General features: G+C 40.4%; 1 protein-coding gene and 1 non-coding gene across 12 annotated transcripts in view; one reads left to right on the top strand and one right to left on the bottom strand.

Annotated features, from left to right (window-relative positions):
- The first annotated feature begins 1,560 nt into the window (after positions 1–1,560).
- LOC130883266 (U6 spliceosomal RNA) lies at positions 1,561–1,663 on the top strand. Its single transcript, XR_009057951.1, has one exon. It is a non-coding gene; the product is annotated as a U6 spliceosomal RNA (small nuclear RNA).
- Positions 1,664–4,342: 2,679 nt separating this feature from the next.
- The window catches only part of Atxn3 (ataxin 3), a 40,020-nt gene continuing 23,961 nt past the window's right edge, over positions 4,343–20,401 (bottom strand). For 6 of the 11 annotated variants that reach the window (XM_057782121.1, XM_057782118.1, XM_057782122.1 and 3 more), the window contains 2 exons: positions 15,554–15,657; positions 4,343–8,833 (listed from right to left, as the gene is read on the bottom strand). In XM_057782121.1, coding sequence (XP_057638104.1) covers positions 8,739–8,833; positions 15,554–15,657 — 199 coding nt within the window. In that variant the 3' untranslated portion in view covers positions 4,343–8,738. The remainder of the gene's footprint in view (positions 8,834–15,553; positions 15,658–20,401) is intronic. The other 5 variants (XM_057782119.1, XM_057782123.1, XM_057782127.1 and 2 more) reach the window with 3 other exon arrangements.

Here is a 20,401-nt window from a genome sequence, read left to right as displayed (position 1 = left end):
GCTTTTGTGCCCCTCCCAGATGTGGCGGATACATACAAATGAGATACAAATGGGTTTACTTCAGATTATCCATTACAAGTGGCTATAGATGCCACTAAGGGAAAAACATGTTTTTGCCACGTACAAGTTTCTTTCCCATCACCTCTGACTTGCCCTTGTGATTTACACACTTTACCCATGTGACTCCTCTTAACCTTCAGAGTATAACTGTCTCATTCTCTGAATAAAATTAGCTATCACAGGGCTGGAGAGATGGCTCCATAATTAAGAGCACTTATTGTCTTCCAGAGGGCCCGAGTTCAATTCCCAGCAACCATATGGTGGCTGCCAATCCATAATGAGATCTGGTGCCCTCTTCTGGTCTGCAGACAGACATACAGGCAGAACACTGTCTACATAGTAAATAAACCTTTTTAAAGAATAAATAAAATTGGCTATTGTATGAGGCTTTAGTCCACCTTACTTCTCAGCTCCATTCTCTCAGGTCCCCCCACCTCTAGAGAGGTAAACACGTGTTCATAAATTCACACTGTGCTACAAAATTAACATAATGAATGAAGAAAATGCGCAGTAAGCTTTTGTACCATTTATTAGTCCAAATGTTACATCCTAAAACAGTGGTTCTCAACCTTCCTAATGCTGCAGCCCTTCAATACAGTTCCTCATGTTGTGGTGACCCCACAACCATAAAATTATTTCATTCGAGCCAGGCACACACCTTTAATCCCAGCACTCAGAAGGCAGAGGCAGGCAGATCTCTGTGAGTTCGAGACCAGCCTGGTCTACAGAGCAAGTTTCAGGACAGCCAGGGCTACACATAGAAACCTTGTCTTGAAAAGGATTTTTCATTATTAGATCATATCTGTAATTTTGCTACTGTTATGAGCCATAATGTAAATATATAGGATATCTGATATTAGACCCCCAGGGGTCGTGACCCACATGTTGAGAAACACTGCTCTACAACTTCCTTTGGGGGGATTTTTTTCCCATATAATGCCCAAGTGCTTTAACGTATTACCCTGATAAGTAGCATGATATGGTCTCTTGATGTACTTCAAAAAGATGGAGGGAACATGAGACAAGAATTGTCAGAAACCAGTTAAGCAAAGTGAATATTTCACAGACATAACAACCTGAGTTCAATCACCAGACCCATATAAGGCGTGGTAGCACATGTATGTGCCACAACGCTGGGCAGAGACAGGAAGATCACCGGGGCTTTTTGACTAGCCAGGCTAGCCTAATTAGTGACTTCTAGGTCAGTGAGAGACCCTGTCTCAAAGAAATGTACGACTTTCCTGAGGGTGACACCCGAAGTTGTCTTCTGGCCTACACACACACACAGACACACACACACATGCATGCACACACATACATTAAAAGAATTGCCAGAGCCAGATGGTGGTGGCGCACACTTTTAATCCCAGCACTCAGGAGGCAGAGGCAGGCAGATCTTTGTGAGTCTGAGGACAGTGCGGTCTACAGAGTGACTCTTCCGGTACAGCCAGGGCTACAAGAGAAACGCTGTCTTGAACAACAAAAAACAAAAAAAAACTTCCACTTTGGCAGCACATATACTAAAACTGGAACGATACAGAGAGGATGAGCATGGTCTCTGCACAAGGATGACACACAAATTCGTGAAGAATTCCAAAAAAAAAAAAAAAAAAAAATGTCAGAGGCCAGGCAGGGTAAGGTGATCTCTATGAGCCCCAGGCCAGCCTGGTCTACATAGTAAGGTCAAAGCCAGCCAGAGTAACATGGTGAGACCCTGTCTCAAAAAATAAAATAAGTAGGGAAAAAAAATAAAATGATAAGATACTGTCAGATATTAGTCATGATTGAAATTGGGTGGAGTACACAGCTGTTCATTATATTAATCTTGTTTAAATGAATTTTTTTTCTAGTAAGCTTAAAAACATACATTTGTTAACATTTGACTTTAAAATGCTGTTCTAGTTTGGTTTTCTGTTGCTGTACAAAAAAAAAACAAAAAAAACAAAAAAAAACACCATAGCCAAAAGCAAGTTGGAGGGGAACTCCCGAGTTACAATCTATCACTGAGGGGGGCTGGAGAGATGGCTCAGCGGTTAAGAGCACTGGCTGCTCTTCCAGAGGTCCTGAGTTCAATTCCCAGCAACCACATGGTGGCTCACAACCATCTATAGTGAGACCTGATGCCCTCTACTGGCATAAAATCATGCAGATAGAGCATTCATATACATAAAATAAATAAAATTAAAAAAAAAACTATAACTGAGGAAAATCTCGGCAGGAACGCCCAGAATTTGTATAGTAGAGGCCCACCTGCGTAGGGATGGTCCCACCCACAGTGGCTGATCCTCCTGCATCAAATAAAATAAATAATAGTACCCACAGACACGTCCACAGGCCACTCTGATGGAGGCAATTCTTCAATTGAACCTCCCTCTTCCCAGGCAGCCAAGTTGACATCCAAGATAAATCATCACAGATGTCTCTTCCCTTTCCTCCCAAACACCCCAATAGTTAGCTAGAGTGTTTCTGATCCTCACAAACACCCCAATAGTTAGCCTGAGTGTTCTTGATCACCATTCAGGAAGTTGCAAGACCAACACAGCACAATTAAACACATCAGAGAAGCCCCAAGCCTCAGTGGTTCCAAGTAGTAAACCCCTAAGTCAGGAAAATACCATCAGCTGTACCTTCCCCCTTCCTGCCACCCCCATCTCACTATGTAGCCTGGCTACTTGGATCTGCTACATAGACCAGGCTGGCCTCAAACTCCATAGAGATCTACCTATCTCTGCCTCCCAAGTGCTAGGATTAAAGATATATGCTTCCACTCCCAACGTTTCCTCATTAATACTAAATTCTACCCATTGCCTTTAAGAAAAACATGTCCCTATTCCCTTTCCTTCTGGGCTCTAAATAGTGTTATAATATATAAACACTGAGAAGTCATCAATGTTTACATTGCATGGTTTGGTGTGGTTTGAGTGAGATGTTCTGAAGCATTGTTTGACTACTTCATCCCTAGCTGGTGGCACTGTTTGGGGAGCTTATGGAACTCTTTAAGTGAGGCCTAGCTGTAGTACAAGGGGCAGGTCTTGGAAGGTTACAGGACAGCCTCAAAACCTGTCTAGTCTTGTTTCCTGACCTGCCAAGATGGAAGATGTGGTTGTAGGGGAATACTATTTAAGGTATGTTCCTTTTGTTTATGCTGCATTTGTTTAATTGTGTGAAGCTATGTTACTGTGCCTGTCTAAAACACCTGATGGTCTAATAAAGAGCTGAACAGCCAATAGGGAGGCAGAAAAGAGAAACAGGCGGGGCTGGCAGGCAAAGAGGATGATTATGAGAACTCTGGGGAAAAGGGATCTGGAAACTAGAAAGGAAAGAGGAAGACTTCAGAGGCCAGTCACCCAGCTATACAGCCAGGCAGGGAGTAAGAAGGAAAGAAAAGATATAGAGAAATAGAGGAAGGTAAAAGCCCTGAGGCCAGAGATAGATGGGATAAGAAAAGCTGGCACGTAAACAAGGCAAGCCAAGGCCAAGCATTCATAACTAAGAATAAGTCTCCATGTGAGATTTATTTGGGAGCTGGGTAGTGGGCCCCCCAAAAGAGTAAAATACCAACATGTTCATCGCTACTGAGTCATGTAGTGTATTAAACAGTCCTCGTACAGCACAGGCCTTGAGAACATTCACATTCTGAATGAGTAGTAGTACTCAAGCCTGTTTCTAAGAACCTAGAACAATCCATGGCCAAGGGTAAGCACACAGATGGTTCACTTTCTCTGTGGTGACCCGAGAGACAAAGGGTGGCTCAGGTCCGTGGCACAGTGTAGAGAATGGTCCAGAGGAAACAATGCTAGCCAGGCACAATAGCACAAACCTGCAAACCCAGCACTCAGGAGCCTGAGGCAAGAGACCAAATGCTCCTAATCAGTTAAGGCTATATAGAAAATGCCTCAGATTTATAAAAACCAGTTATTAATGTGCTTTGTCCCTCAAGGTTAAGAAGTGAACAAACATTTAAACCAGATTTCAAGGAAGAATGTGGCGAGGAGACGGTACAGGTGTAAAGGCCTTGCAAGCAATTAAAGTTGTGGAAGGCTTGTGTCTCTGGGATCAGGTGGTAATATATTTTCTGAGAGGAATCTGCTTCATGCACCACTGCAGTTGCATAAAAACACGCAACTCCACAGACAGATTCCCCAAGTTCCAGCTACATGGGTCTGACTGTGACCTGAAACTGACATTGGGAAGCACTCCCACAAGACAGACATGCAGCTGTGTCTCCAGAGACTCTCAATAGCAAGGCCACGAATTAACAATGAACACAGAAAGGTTAATAGAAAAGCAACCATTCTCTTTATTTAATAATCTCTTATATTTAAAATACAACTCATTAACATCCACACCAACAGAACCTTCTGTGTTCAACAGTGCTTTGGGAAGCCCAGCTTTGGAAGGAACAAACAGACGGAAGACCTGTGGAGTGGCAGCCCATAACTCGAGGAGACCGGAACATGATAAGGGCTGCAGACTTGGGTCCTGAGCGAACTGCACTTTCACGGCTTTTGTACTTAAGTTTCAAATATTTTATTTATACAGAACAGTCATTGTTTTAAAAAGTTATTCCTATTTAGTCCAGTGTTGTAAAAATTAGATAATCGCATTTCAAATGTCTGTCATCCTCTAAAAAAAAGAAATTTAAAAAAAATCCAGGAAACATACCACCTTTAAACTATGCAAGAGACACTGAGTATTTCTTAAATAACTGCATTTTCCATACTTTCCACTACAACTTTGTCTATGACTGAAACCTTAAAATGTGTACTGGTATTGTTAAACATCCATAATAACCTACATAAATTTAGGGAGTACATTGTTTTAATTATTAAAATGACTGACCATTATAGAAATAAAAAATACCCTCAAATTTCATTCATGAAAGACTACAACAAAACTTTTTATTATATTTAACACTTTGGAAAAAAATACAAACCAAATTTGTTCCTTTAGCTCATTATAAACTAATTAGGAATGAAGGGAGAATTTTTGTTTTAAATCTGAAAAACAAAAATTATCTACACTACTGATTAGTTAATCCAATCTGGTGTTTCTTGACTAAGGTCACATCACCACAGCTCTACAGGTGGGCTAAAGCACAGCCAACACTCCACTTTCAAAGTACTCCCTCAAGGCTCTCTAGATGCAGATTACGGGTCGAACTTTGTTCTTTGCATTGGTAAGGACTGAACGCAAGACCTGGGCCAGTAGGCAGCCGCTCCACTGCTGCTGAATCCACAGCTGGAGTTAAAGGACTCCATATTAACCACTCAGTCCTCTTAGTACTTCAAAACATCAGGATTTCCCAACTTAAAAATCTCAGATAGCACAGTTTGGTCCTGCGCTACCCACTTTGGACTTGTGCAGGTCATAGGGGTCAGTTGCAAGAATTTATTAACTGTTGGCACTGGCATGATTTAAAAATAGTATCAAACATGCACATATTCAAAATATGTGGTTTAGACTCTGATATGAATAAAACTTAATTTTAATCAACTTGATATTAAATAAAACAATCCATACTACTCAATTTGAGCATTCTTCCTCATTAACTTTGGCTTCATCAAGAAAAATTCAAGTTTGCAGGGGGAAAAAAAGCACCAACTAAAATACTATCTGTGAACTGTAAATGAATTTATCTTAAAATGTTAATGCAGAATTTACCTACACTACTGTATCAAACAATTTATATCAGTGGAATATCTGCATATTGCTGTCTTTTGTTTGTTTGCTTGTTTTGTTTTTGTAATTTATGGTTTAGGCCACAGGGCAGCTATTCTGAATTTTAAATATAAGTAAGTCCATGACTTCCCAAAAGGAAAAGTGGTCTTTCCAAAGTTGTTTTTTTTTTTCCTTTTTTTAAGAAAGGTCTCACTGTGCAGCTCTAACAAGTTTAGAACTCACTATGTAGACCAGGCTGGCCATGAACTCAGAGAGCTCTACAGGCCTCTGCCTCCTGAGTGCTGGGGTTAAAGGTGAGTATTACCATGGCTGGCTTCCCAAAGTGTTCTCACAGTTGCTTACTGACACTAGAATTACAACTGTACATATTTGATCTGGTAGTACAAGCTACACATTAGAAAAAATTAGAAAAAAGTGATACCAGTAGTTTAGAAATGAAACATCAGGCACTCCCAATTGGTAAAAACAGAAAGTCAAGTCAAGTCCGTACACAACTGTGATGGTGGATTCCCTTGCCCCCGACTGTCCTTCAGTGATGTCCAGCAAACAGCAGCTCCTGGTGTATGTGCAGAGCTTCATGAACTTTTGTATACTGCAGTTATAATAAGCATTGGCATTTTTCATACTGGCTACTCATTAATAATTAAATCTAAAGATTCAGGTAAGCCTAGGTCAATCCAAAAGAAATGGCAGTTCAAGGGTGATTTGGATTGGCTTTGCCAAATACAACAATTCATAACAAACTAAAAAAAAAAAATACATTCAAAAGAAATTCAGTGTATGCTCAGTTTCTCTTTAAAATGTCTCCAATAAAATATCAACATGATGTATTTCATAAGTGATTTAATTAACTAGGATGTTATATGAGTATTTTATAAACTCTAAAGTTAAAAGTGAAATGCATATTGGCTTTCTCACTTTTTTTTTTTAACCAGGTTGCTTATCAACCTAACTGTATAGAAAGTTCACTGTGATTTTTCAGAGAAAAAGGAAAGGCCAATGTTCAGACAATGTGACTGGCACACTGGGGTAGGTACATACTTCAGTTTAACACTTACTGTGAACCGTAAGAAAGGTTTTCATTCCAACACCCTAAAGTTGCACAATTCTTCTGAACCTCTGTAATTACTAAAAGAGAACTTGATAGATTTTAAAATAAGACTGACTAATTTTTCATAAAATGAACTCCAAAGAAACTTTACTTGGCACAAAATGACTAAGAAAAAAACCCACTCGTTTTTGGAACTGGGGCTATAGCTCAGAGGTAAAGTGCCTGCCCAATACACATGAGGCCCTGGGTTCAATCCCCAGCACAGCCAAATAAAACAATCTGTCCTATCCAAGAGGAAACTATTTCATCATCACAAATAAAAATATTTGTATTTTTTTTTTGCAGTTAGACAACAATAAATCCTATATCAAAAAACTTTCCCTGATAAAACGTGTGCAGAACACACACCAGTAGAGCAACACATCTTTCTTCACCTTCCTAAGCTGTTGGCTAAAATTTCTTCTTGGATTTTACTTATGTACAAGTCAATGCTCCAAAGAGGATAGAGAGAGAGGAAGGGAGGGAGGGAGCAAAGGAGGGAAGAAGGGAGAGCAGATATCAGGATCCATAACACCCATGAGACACATTTTTACCCAAATTAATTTTTACCCAAATCATACCAATGTACTGACCCAGAAAGACTCTGTGCATCTCAATTAAAGAATGTTTATCAAAACTAAGGCCTTTTTAAATCTACAGACAGGACCACTGTGACTTCTGTAATTCTTGACAGTTTAAACATGATTGGAAGGGTCAACCCACAGTACATTTGTATATTTTCATTAGTAGATAACTTTCACATTCTAGACCACCATTCTGGCAGGCTATATTATACTTTTTTTAAAAAATGAGGCAGGCATCTATATTCCAGGACTTATTGTAAATAGAACACAAAGCTCCTGTCACAAAAGAAAAAACTAAAACAAAGCTGCCACCAACACTGAAGGCCAAGTTTCTCCTGCAGTCCATTCATGGCGTCACTTCTAAGTAAGAAGGAAATGTGCTTGCACCCTACGCTTCTCCTTTCCTCAACCAAAACAGAAAGGAAATATGGTGCAGGTGCAGGAAGGACTCCAGATGTCAGCCAGGACACAACTGAAAACTTCACAAAGCATCCAGAAAGCACATGCTCACACAAAACCCAGCTCATCTAGACTCAATACTCGAGCAGTGTTGACTTCAGAGTATAAAAACAAACTGAAGTGAGAGGCCTTAAAAAGACGAAGCTCAGCCGGGCGGTGATGGCGCACGCCTTTAATCCCAGCACTCGGGAGGCAGAGGCAGGTGGATCTCTGGGAGTTCGAGACCAGCCTGGTCTACAAGAGCTAGTTCCAGGACAGGCTCCAAAACCACAGAGAAACCCTGTCTCGGAAAAAAAAAAAAGAGAGAGAAAGCTCAGGACAGACTGCCATGTTGAGTTGTGGGGGAACAACCAAAACCAGAATACCCCAAGGAAGCATCCACGTGCCCTACACACACACACACACACACAGAAGATGACAGGGTTAGCTTTCTGTAACAAGACAGACAAGAGACATTTCCATAGAAAGTTGGTCTAATATGAAACAGAAGTTCAAGTGAGCCAAGCCACTTCCAATGCAGAGAGAAAATTAAAACAAAATTCAAGATCAAGTCCAATGCAAGAGCTAATTAGTTGGTCCACAAAGAGCCAAGAAAAACTCCCTAATTTCAGTTAGATATTGCACATTTGAAAACCAAAAAGGGACATTTAGAAAACTACCTTATTTCTTTAGCTGCTGACTGCCTCTTTGGCTAGTATCTGATCAGTACTCAGTCCTATGACACGTTTCTGGCTTTCTATCATTTGCTTGTAAACCACCGAAGGGTCGCATCTCTTCCAGGGACCCGCTGCCAAAATGGACCTTACATTGTAATCACACAGACAATGTTAGAAAGCAAGAGTAGCAAAATGATTTTAAAGGTATTATTTTTTTCTTTCCGCTTTCAAATTATCCTTAGTTTCTAAAGACATGGTCACAGCTGCCTGAAGCATGTCTTCTTCACTCGCATCATCACCTGCTGGGAAGAAAACAGAGTTCTCAGAAACACTGCTGGAAGATTCTCAATCATTAAAAGGCAAACTTTTGAATTAGAGGTGTAGCTAATTGGCAGAGTGCTTGCGCAGCATGAACAAGGCCCTGGGTTCAATCCGTAGCATGGTATAAAAGAAGGCATGGAGACATACTCCTCTCATCCTAGTACTCAAGAAAGAGGCAGGAGAATCACAAGTTCAAGGTTGTCCTTGACTATATAACATTTGAATCCAGTCGGAGCTACATGAAACTTAGCCAAAATGAAGGAAAAAAAGCATACGCTTAGGAAATACATTTCTACTTGAATACTAATTTTTCTTTTTTTTCATTTTTTTTTTTAAGAATTAACTTCATAAATCTGCCGGCATGGTGTGTCATACATGACCTGTGTAAAGGTCAGAGGACAGAAGGACGAGTGCCCTCCTTCCAGCAAGTGGGTTCTGATGACTGGACCCAGGTAGTCAGGTTTGGCAGCAAGCATCTTTCCCTGCTAAGCCGTCTTGCTGGCCCTAGTTTCCTTTTATTGACTTTGTAATTCACATGCTATTTGAGTGGTACTTTAAAACCCACAAATGGATAGAGAACAAAATACCATACGACATATACTTATTGCTCCTCCTTGTCCAGTAACTTTGTGGCTAATCCAAACTCCAGCCAGATGTCTGTTTACAGTTCAGCCTGTCTGGCAAATCATGGTCTCACATGGTATATGTAGCCTTCTGAATGTAGAACTTTTCATTTACCATAACACATTTGAAATTTATTGTGTTTATTAACAAGTCAGACCTTTTAGAAAACCTTTTTATTTGTAAACAATTAAATTCATAGGAAGTTGCCCTGTGGACCTGTCAGCTCAATTTCTCCCAACAGTTACATCTTCTATAACTAAAGCTCAAACTGAAACACAATAGCACAACGTTGGTGGTTCTACGTAACTTTAAAATATCTTTTCCATTTGTTGGTTATTTGTTTTGTTTGGTTAAATGCCTAATATGGCATTTTATCACACATGCAAACTCCTACCACCATCACCACCACTACCAAGACTAGAGGGCCAGGGGCATGACTAAGTTGTAGGGAAAGGATGACATCCAGTGTGAATGTGTATTATTGATACCAACACAACCATATCCGGAACCCTAATGTTTCAGACACATGGGAATGGCAAAGCCTTCCCTGGGTTAGGCTCAGAGGAATGTTCTTCTGATCCAAGAGAAACATTAAAGCCTTATCCTGGTTCTAGTAGGGATGTTAATGATGAATGGCTGGCTAATCACTAGCTAAAACCAGTGTGAGCAGAAACTATCAATGCAATTCCTTTTAGATGACTGCAACCTGGGACTGATCCCCTACAGAGATCACCTAATCAACATTAGCTAACTAAACCACCCTATCCCACCCTGACATGTATGCACATGCCTCCTCCTCTTTTGTGCTGTATTTAATAAATATAGTTTCCAGGCTGCTGGTGGTGCATCTTCATCAGAGTACATGGCCTACCCAATCCCAGCTTTTCTGTGTCTATTAGAGAACTTCATTCCCCAGCATTCTGTTTAGGGTAATCCTTAAACTGTCTAAATTGAAGCACTCGGGTATAATCCTTGCCTAGCATGCACCAAGCCCCAAGTTTAATTCTAGGTACTACAAAAACCCGATAAAACTATAAAGCACCACAAATCTCTCCCTCCTGTATTACTTTCTATTCATGCCCAACTTTCCACCATCTTGTCTATATTGCTGCCCACAGTATCTTGTTCTCTATCTGAATACATCTGGAGTTTTAAAATGCTACACAAAAGGCACCTCAGTGTGAAACCTTTCCAGACTGTCTTCAACCTGGCATAATGGTCCTGAGGTGCAGCCCAGATGCTGCATGCATCAAGAGTGCTTCTTTTTAATCCTGAAAGTAGCACTCTATGGCATGAAGCACTACAGACTATTTAACCATTTATGCAGAGAATGTATGGCATACTGGCTGTCTCCAAATTTTGATTAAAATCAATAAAATAGCTATGGATATTTGTATATATACTTTTGTGTGAACATACATTTTTAAATCTATGGCATACATACCTACGAGTATAACTGTTGAGTCATATGATCATTATGTATTCAGCTTGCTTATTTTCTTGAGACAGGGTCTTAGTCTATAGCCCTGGCTGGCCTGGAACTCACTGTGTAGACTAGGGCGGCCTTGAACTCAAAGAAATCCACCTGCTTCTGCCTCTGGAGTGCCAGGATTAAAGGTATCCTGGTGTATATTCAGGTTTTTAGGAAACATTCTAATTACTTTCTGAAGTCGCTATTCCCAGTTAAAATGCAACAGAAAGAGCTCACCCTCAAAAGGAGGGAAATGCATTTAATATCATCCACTCTTCCTGTCCTTGCCTCAACATCATCATTTCTTTTCTGTTTTGAGAACTTTCTTTACATTTTTAATTGAAAATATTCTTTTTTATACAATATAGTCTGTTTGTGGTTTCTCCTCCCTTACCTCCTCAGAAATCCTCCCCACCTTCCCATCCACCCAACTTCAAGCTCCCCCCCCCTCTCTCTCAAGAAAAGAAACAGGAAAATTTAAAAAACAAAACAAGAACATAGTTGAACAAATGCTTTTGTAGTATGATTGGGCATCTCTTGGGTATATTCCCAAGAGTGGAATTGTTGGATCCTGAAGTACGTTGACTCCCAGTTTCCTGAGAAACCGCCACACTGATTTCCAAAGTGGTTGCACAAGTTTGCATTCCCACCAACAATGGATGAGTGTGCCCCTTACTCCACATCCTCTCAAGCAAAGGCTATCATTGGTGGTTTTGATTTTAGCCATTCTGACAGGTGTAAGATGGTATCGCAAAGCTGTTTTGATTTGCATTTCCCTGATCACTAAGGAGGTTGAGCACGACCTTAAGTGTCTTTTGGCCATTTGAACGTCTTCTGTTGAGAATTCTCTGTTCAGTTCAGTACCCCATTTTTTAATTGGGTTAATTAGAGTTTTAATGTCTAGTTTCCTGAGTTCTTTATATATTTTGGAGATCAGACCTTTGTCTGATGCGGAGTTGGTGAAGATCTTCTCCCATTCAGTAGACTGCCTTTTTGTCTTAATGACAGTGTCCTTTGCATTACAGAAGCTTCTGTTTCAGGAGGTCCCATTTATTCATTGTTGCTCTCAATAGAAGAATGGATAAAGAAGGTGTGGCACATATACACTTCAGAGTTCTACTCAGCGGTAAAAAACAATGACATCTTGAATTTTGCATGCAAATGGATGGAAATAAAAAACACTTTACTGAGTGAGATAACCCAGACCCAAAAAGAGGAATATGGTATGTACTCAGTCATAAGTGGATTCTAGCCATAAACAAAGGATATTGAGCCTATAGTTCGTGATCCTAGAGAAGCTAAATAAGAAGGTGAACTCAAAGAAATACATATAGTTATCCTCCTGGATACTGGAAGTAGACAAGATCGCCGGGCAAAAGTTGGGAGCAGGGAGATGGGAGTGGGTTGGAGGAAGGGGAGATGGGGAGAGAGAAGGGAGAAGGGGAGGATTGGGGAGAGCTTGAGGGAATGGGATAATTGAGATGGAAGAAGGGTGGATATGGGAGCAGGGAAGAAGATATCTTAACTAAGGGAGCCATTTTAGGGTTGGCTAGAGTCTTGGCTCTAGAGGGGTTCCCAGGTGTCCAAGGGGATTTCCCCAACCAGGTCCATGGGCAGCAGAGGAGAGGGTGCTTGAACTGGCCTTCTCCCATAGACACACTGATGAATATCTTGCATATCACCATTGAACCTTCATCTGGCAAGGGATGGAGATAGAGAGAGAAACCCACATTGGAGCACTGGACTGAGCTCCCAAAGCCCAGATGAAGAGCAGGAGGGAGAACATGAGCAAGGAAGTCAGGGCCGAGAGGGATGTGTCCACGTACAGAGATGGTGGGACTGATCTAATGGGAGCTCACCAAGGCCAGCTGGACTGGGTCTGAATGAGCATGTGATCAAACTGGACTCTCTGAATGTGGTTGACAATGAGGGCGGACTGAGAAGCCAATGATAATGACACTGGATTTTGATTCTACTGCATGTACTGGCTTTTTGGAGCATAGTCTGTTTGGATGCACACCTTCCTAGGATGGAGGGGGGGGGCCTTGGACTTCCCACAAGGCAGGGCACCCTGACTTCTCTTAGGACTAGAGAGCGAGGGGGAGGGGGAGGAAAATGGGAGGATGGGAGGAGGTGGAAATTTTAAATAAATAAATAAATACAAGAACAAAGCCAGGCAGTGGTGGTGCGTGCCTTTATTCCAGGACAGGCTCCAAAGCTACAGAGAAACCCAGTCTCAAAAAACCAAAAGAAAAAGAAAAGAAAAACAAGCAAACAAACAAAAAACTTCACAGAACAAAGGAAACACACACACAAAAGCACACTAGACATACATACACATGCAGAGACAAACATGCACACATAAAACCCATAAAAAACACAAAATCAGAAACCGTAATACAGAAGCAAAAGACTAGTAAAGTTTAAAAAAAAAAAAAGCCAGTTTTAAGAGACAAAACTTTTTTTTTTTTTTTTTTGGTTTTTCGAGACAGGGTTTCTCTGTGGTGAGACAAAACTTTTTCAAAAGAGCATTTAGCTTGTTTTGAATGGCCTGTTCTTGAATGTGATTGGTGTACCCAATGAGACTCTAATGGAGAAAACTAGCTTTTCTTCTGTGAGTGGTGTCCATTGGAGACAGTTTCTGAGTTAGGGATGGGAGATCACATTCACTTCCCCATCTCAGTGCTGAGACCCCACAAAGCTTGTACTTGTAGAGACCCTGTGCATGCTGCCACCATCTCTCTGAGTTTGTTTGCGTATCAGTTCTGTTGTATCTGGAAGGCAGTGTTTTCCTGGTATCTTCCATCCCCACTGGTTCTTACCATCTTTCTGTCACCCCTCCTCAAAGTTCTCTGGGTCCTAAGGGGCAGAATTTGATGGAGACATCCCATTTAGCGCTGGGTACTCCAAGGTCTCTCATTCTCTGCACACTGCCCAGTTGTGGGTCTCTGTAACTGATGGCTAGTCCTGGTTCTGCTAATAGCTCATCTTCCTAGGCCACTCTATTCTTTAGCTTTTTGTTTTGTTTTTTGAGACAGGGTTTCTCTGTGTAGTGCTGGCTGTCCTGGAACTCACCTCCCAGGTGCTGGAACTAAAGGCATGTGCCATCACGTTAGTCTCCCTTTCTTTAGTCTTTAAGAACTGTTGGACACTTTTCCCAATTCTAAAGAGTATGGGTTTTGTTTTGTTTTGTTTTTTGTTTTTCGAGACAGGGTTTCTCTGTGGCTTTGGAGCCTGTTCCTGGAACTAGCTCTTGTAGACCAGGCTGGTCTCGAACTCACAGAGATTCACCTGCCTCTGCCTCCCAAGTGCTGGGATTAAAGGCGTGCGTATGTAATTACTGCATAGGTAACCCTGGGTTTAAATTTTTCTTTCAACATTTTAAAACACACTATCTGCTCCTTCATTCATAAGGAAGCCTTTGTCTCAAACTGCTGTGGGGAAGGTTATTTCTTATGAATCTGGGATAGCGTCTTCAGTTTTCAGAAGTCTATGAGTCTTGGTATGTATTTCTTTGGGTTTATACTAATTTGAAGTTCATTCAACTTCTTCAGTTCGTAGCTTTCTGGTTTTCAGTATTTTTCTGCTCTCAACTGTGTATGTGGAGTCAAGGTGTGGCAGAGTATGACTATAATCTCAGCACTCAGAAGTAGGACAATGGTGAATTTGAGGCTTGTCTGAGCTAGCTAGTGAGACTCCGCCTCAAAAAAAAAAAGGTTAAAATTGTTCATGTAGCTCCTCCTTTTATGGTCCTGGTATGACAGTGGTTTTCAGCTGAACCCTGGGTACTTGGGCATTGTCAAACTGCAAATCTTACTAAAGTCTGTATTTTGTGAGCCTTGAAAGGTGTCTGTGTGGGGGTATGTGTACATCGACTGCAGGTACCCACTGCAGCTGGAGACAGGAGTTTTTATAATGTACTCTCTAGGGGAAGACATATCAACAATCCTTTAACAATTTATTAATAGTACAATTCTGAGAGTTCTCCATAGATTCTCTGTGAAGTCCTCTCACAGACAGAGTTTCTTTTCCATTCAACTTCTACCAAGACTTGGCTCAACTTAAGACCTATTAAATCAAGGCCTCTTAAGTAACCCCAAATTCCAGTTACTATCTAGATTGCACTAAAGCATGTTTTCCATTATTAGGTGGGGAAAGGTATTTATTTTCCACTTACTAATATTTATCATCTCTAGAGGATTTTTAAAGAATGTGCTGTGAAGTTCAAGTAATATGTGTGTGATTCAAAAACCAACCAGGGCATGCTGGTGCCAGAGTAGACAACACAGAATGTTCCACACTAGCCTTAGGCACATAGTGAAATTGTTAAACAGATAGATAGATAGATAGATAGATAGATAGATAGATAGATAGATAGATAGATAGACAGACAGACAGACAGACAGACAGACAGACAGACAGATATTTACCAAGTGTTTTAGTCTGTCTACGTCTTCCTTGAGAGGAACTCAGTAGATTACAAATCCATTTAAGAGTTTCAATACAATTAAAGAAGGAAGAAAATATAAAGTATTTGATATGAACCTTGGATGTCAAGTAAAGCATCTGAGTAACAATCATGGTAGATACTCAGAGTAATTCATACCTTGGTTGTTTCCAAGTCCTCCTGAACTTGTGGTCGGTCTTTCACAAGGGTAAGAAAGCTGCCTAGGTCGGTCTGTCTCCTGCTGATGTTGATGCTGTTGTTGCCTGAAATATTCAAAAGTGATTATCTGTTAAAACAATACCCAAGAAATAAATATTCCATGAGAGTACCTATTCATGTAGGCTGTTCCATAAATCAAAATGGCACTGGCCTGAACACTCAGAACATGAGAATTAGTTTGACAATTACAAGTATAAAAGTTTCAAAATTTTTATTCTAAAAACCCTACATATTTGAGTTATCAGACACGTAGGTATTTTCATTTCCTGTATAAGGCTCACTAGTATTTATTCATATGCAAATGAATAAGGTTTATGCATCTTTAATATTATTTGGAGTCACTGAAGACAAACTATCTCAATTTAATATGCTCTTTTCTGCCTGGCTCTCTCTAGTCTTTCAAGTCTGAATTTAGTAAACATCTCCCTGAAGGCTGTCCTGGCCATCCCACTTCAGGCCTTCTCCTGGCCTTCTCACTATTTCACTTGCATTCTCAGTATAAACATATTGCCACCTTGATGCCTGTGTTTGGGCTGCAACCTAACCAGAGCACAACCTTCTGATGCTTAGCTGTGTCCCCAGTACCTGAGACTGTGTCCCTCACACAGCAGCTACATCACATACTTGATGAATTAAAGAAATAGAAGCAGTTGTATGATGACAGCAATGTTGCTGTGTATTGGAAGTATGTGATCTGCGACTTGATTTTGATTTTACAAATCTTACAGTTAAGAGATTACATGAATCTCAGAAGATACTTTTGAAGCATAAGACTGAAAGACTTATTATTATGACATAGCTACAAGCTTATGGGGGCCAGGGAGTAAAATGTGGTAGTTTGAATATGAATGGCCCCCATAGGCTCACACAGATATGGCCTTACTGGAGAAAGAGTACCACTGGGCAGTGGGCTCTGAGGTTTCAAATGCCCATGCCAGGCCAGTCTCTCGCTTTCTGCCTGTAGATTCAGATGTAGAATTCTCAGCTACTTCTCCAGTACCATGACTGCTTATATGCTACCATGCTCCCCATCATGATGGTAATAGACGAACCTCTGAAAGTAAGCCAGCACCAATTAAATGCCTTCTTTTTAAGGACTGTCGTGATCATGTTGGTCTCTTCATCGCAAAAGAATACTAATACAATCTCTCAAAAAAGACTGTGATGACTTGTGCCTGTAGTATAAGTTGCTCAGGAGGCCAAGGGAAAAGGTCACCCAAGCCCAGGATTTCAATACCAGGCTGGGTAATATATATCACTATCTCAAAAACAAAACAAACATGCAGGAGTATATCCTTGTATTTAGAATATGTACGCTGAAATACTAAGCTGCAACAAGAAAGAATATGTTACTCCCAGACACTTATGATCTGTCAACAATCTGGGGAAAGAACATGGGGCTCCAAGGAGCTCTGCACACTAGTTCTACTGTTTTATAAGAAACATACACGGAAAACTACAAGGAAAAAACAAAAACAAGGAAAGTCTAAAAATGATTGAGATTAAGAAGCCAGATTACAAAGTTGTGTCTGATTTTAAAAGGGCCAAAATCCAATAATACACAGCATGATTTTTTCTAGTGTTCCTCTCAATTTTGAAAAAGGCTTCTGGTCAGGTTGCTAGCTTAGGATGATCTTGAACTCTAGATCTGCTGGCCTAAGTTCACCAGGCAACATCATACCCAGCTTGTCCTTCTCAGTTCTGAGCTTTATAAGTGAGCAACAAGACAACTCGGAGAGTAGAACTCCATCTTCTCTCTGTTGGCCTTCTGCTGTTGTGTGCCTTCCTTCACACATGGCCAGTCTGGAGCATGGCCTGAGTTCTGGGGATCCTGGAACACCATGGAGGCTCCCCCATGCCCTCGTCTTCCTCCACTTAAGAATCTAAGTCTGATAGAGGGAAAACTTTTAATCTACTTTAATTTTTCATTAACTGACATATTTATTGTACATATTCATGGAGTTATTATAATTTTAAATTATGTAAAATGGGAAGAAAATCAGCTGCCACCCTTGAAATGACTACTCTGAAGCACTGAGGACGCTGCTATGGAACAAGGTCCTCAGCGCCCTACCCACCATGCATCAGTCTACAGAGGCTGCAGAAAGAGCCTGGTTTCTGGTCACAGAGTAAGTAGTCACATGAGCTACAAAGGGCAGAAATGAGTCAATGAGGCACAGCTATTTTCCTGATAAGCAAAGGCAAGGAGATTTCAGCCCTGACTCCTATATCTCATGGCTGTTTCAGTGAGACCAGAAAGTCTTGATAACTACAACATGACTTTCTGATTCCAGGATCACAGTTATATCTGTTTATTTTTATTTTCTGTTTGTTTGTTTTAAGATTCAGTTAGGGAGTTACATGTGATGATGCACACCTTTAAACCCAGCACTCCAAAAGGCAAAGGCAAGCCTCTGTGAGTTTGGGGTCAGCCTGGTTTACATAGTGAGTTCTAAGACAGCCAGGGCTACAAAAAGAAACCATTCCTCAAAAAAAAAAAAAAAAGAAAGAAAGAAAAAAAAAATCAAAACCCCAAAAGAAGAAGATTTAGTTAGGGGCCAGAGAGATGATTCAGCAGTTGAGGGCACTGGCTACTCTTCAGACGACTTGGGTTCAACTCCCAGCATCTACAAGGCAGTTCACAACTGTCTGTAAACCCCAGCCCCAGGTTCAGGGGTTCTAATACTCTCTTCTGGCCTCCGCAGGCACTGCATGCACATGGTACACATATATACATGCAGGTAAAATACCCACACATATAAATTAAAATTGAAGAAAATGTTTTTTTTCTAAGTTAATATATTTATATCTAAAACATAGAAATGTTTTAGATTATGTATGGGTAGGTGCCCTCAGAGTGAGAACAGAGTATATAGTCCTCTGAATCTTGATGTCAGTCATGTGTCGTGGGGTTATCTGATCCCTGTCATCCCAGTCAGGAGCGGTCACAGCCCTTCTCACAAACTGCTCTACACTTCAGAAGCCTGGCTCAGAACTCCCTAACACTACAAGCCTCTAATTTCATTATTAATTAGTGTTTTGTTTAAGCACTCTTACCTGTTTCTCTTTCTTTTTTGGTTTTTAGAGACAAAAATCTCTCTGTGTAACAATTCTATCCTGGAACCCGCTTTGTAGACCAGGGGGGTTTGAACTCAGAGATCCCACTGCCTCTGCCTCCCAAGGGCCGGGATTAAAGCCACTTCTAGTTTTTGTTTGTTTGTTTGTTTGTTTGTCTTAATCAAGACAGAGTTTGTCTGTAGCTTTGGAGCCTGTCCTGGAACTAACTCTTGTAAATCAGGCTGGCCTCAAACTCACAAAGATCCACCTGCTTCTGCCTCCTGAGTGTGCCACCACCTCCCAGCTCCATTTTTGCTTCTTAAACTGAACTGTCTGATAAACTAAGTCAAGCCATTAAAGTGACTGCATAAGTATTAAGCAATCAAAACATCATGACATTCCTTGGCTATGAATGTTTGTATCTGTCCTACTGGGAAACACTATTTCTTGTAACAGGCAGACTATAGCATTCAAAGCTATACATAAAGAAGACATTAATGATGTTAACAAATATCTGTAGAACACATAACAGCTGATAGCCTTCAGAACCATCACTTAATTCTGTGCTCCCAACGGCAGGCATTAATGGTGCTGGTATGGACTCTAGCTTGGGGTTTTATGACTGATAAACAGATATACAGATCATTGCTAGAAAAAATGTCATGCCAAGGAGATATTACTTACTAACCCTTACTCATAAACTATGAATTCATAATAGGCTATTTTTAGTAGTGTTTTTTACACAAAAACAGAAATCCTATAATATGTTTTACTTGATATCTACATTAAGTATGAGGCTTTTAACACTCAATAGTGACAGACAAGGATGAACTGTGAATAACTGGAGAAGGAAAGAAGGCCAAGAACAGAATAATCTAGAGAGACAGGGAACTATTCCAGCTAAGCAACCAAGGGTATGAGTAATGGCAAGTTCAGCATGCACGTTTAAGCAATGAGCCATCCTCAGGCCCTTGGCACCGTTCTTAAACTTTAGTAAACTAGCACTTTTAAACACTAGTCGATGTTAAAAATAAACATCATAAAGTTAACCCTTAATTCATCTCAGTACTACGTGACTAACTAGAACAGTGCCTGGCTGTCTTTAAGTTCTCAACAGAGGATAAAAGACTAAAGCTAGAAACAACTTCAACACACAATCAACCACTAGAAAGAGGCATGCTCATACCCAAAATGCTTTTTAAAAAGGTGCATGGTTGACCAAAATCTTTATCATCTCAAAAGCATTAGTTATGGTTTTTAAGTTGTGATTGTTATGGCTTAATATTCATCATGGGATGTTACTGAATTACCTTTACTGCTACTCAAAGTTCAAACCTACTGGAAGTTTCAAATTTTTATTTCAAGGAAGTTAACAAAATGTCTAAATAAAAGAAAAGGGTTGGTAACAAGGCTTAGCAAGTAAAGACTCTTACTGCTAAGACTGACAACCTGAGTTTAAGTCATAGGACCCACACAGTGGTCCTGCCAAATGATCTGTATGCCATGTATAGTGCGCTCTCTCTCATACACACACACACATACACAGAAAGTCAATATAAATATACATATGATAAGAGGGGGATATATGCAGTCACTAACATCATGTATTGAAGGAAGGTATAGTGGAAACATTTTTAAAAAACAAATTTCTAGAATACTAATTTTGCCTACTTAAGTAGCTTTAAATTTTTTTTTTTTTTTTTTTTTTTTTGGTTTTTCGAGACAGGGTTT

This window comes from Chionomys nivalis, chromosome 10, assembly GCF_950005125.1.
Source record: "Chionomys nivalis chromosome 10, mChiNiv1.1, whole genome shotgun sequence".
NCBI lineage: Eukaryota > Metazoa > Chordata > Mammalia > Rodentia > Cricetidae > Chionomys > Chionomys nivalis.
Note: the sequence above shows the minus strand (reverse complement) of the source record. Positions and strands in the feature narration are given on the sequence as shown.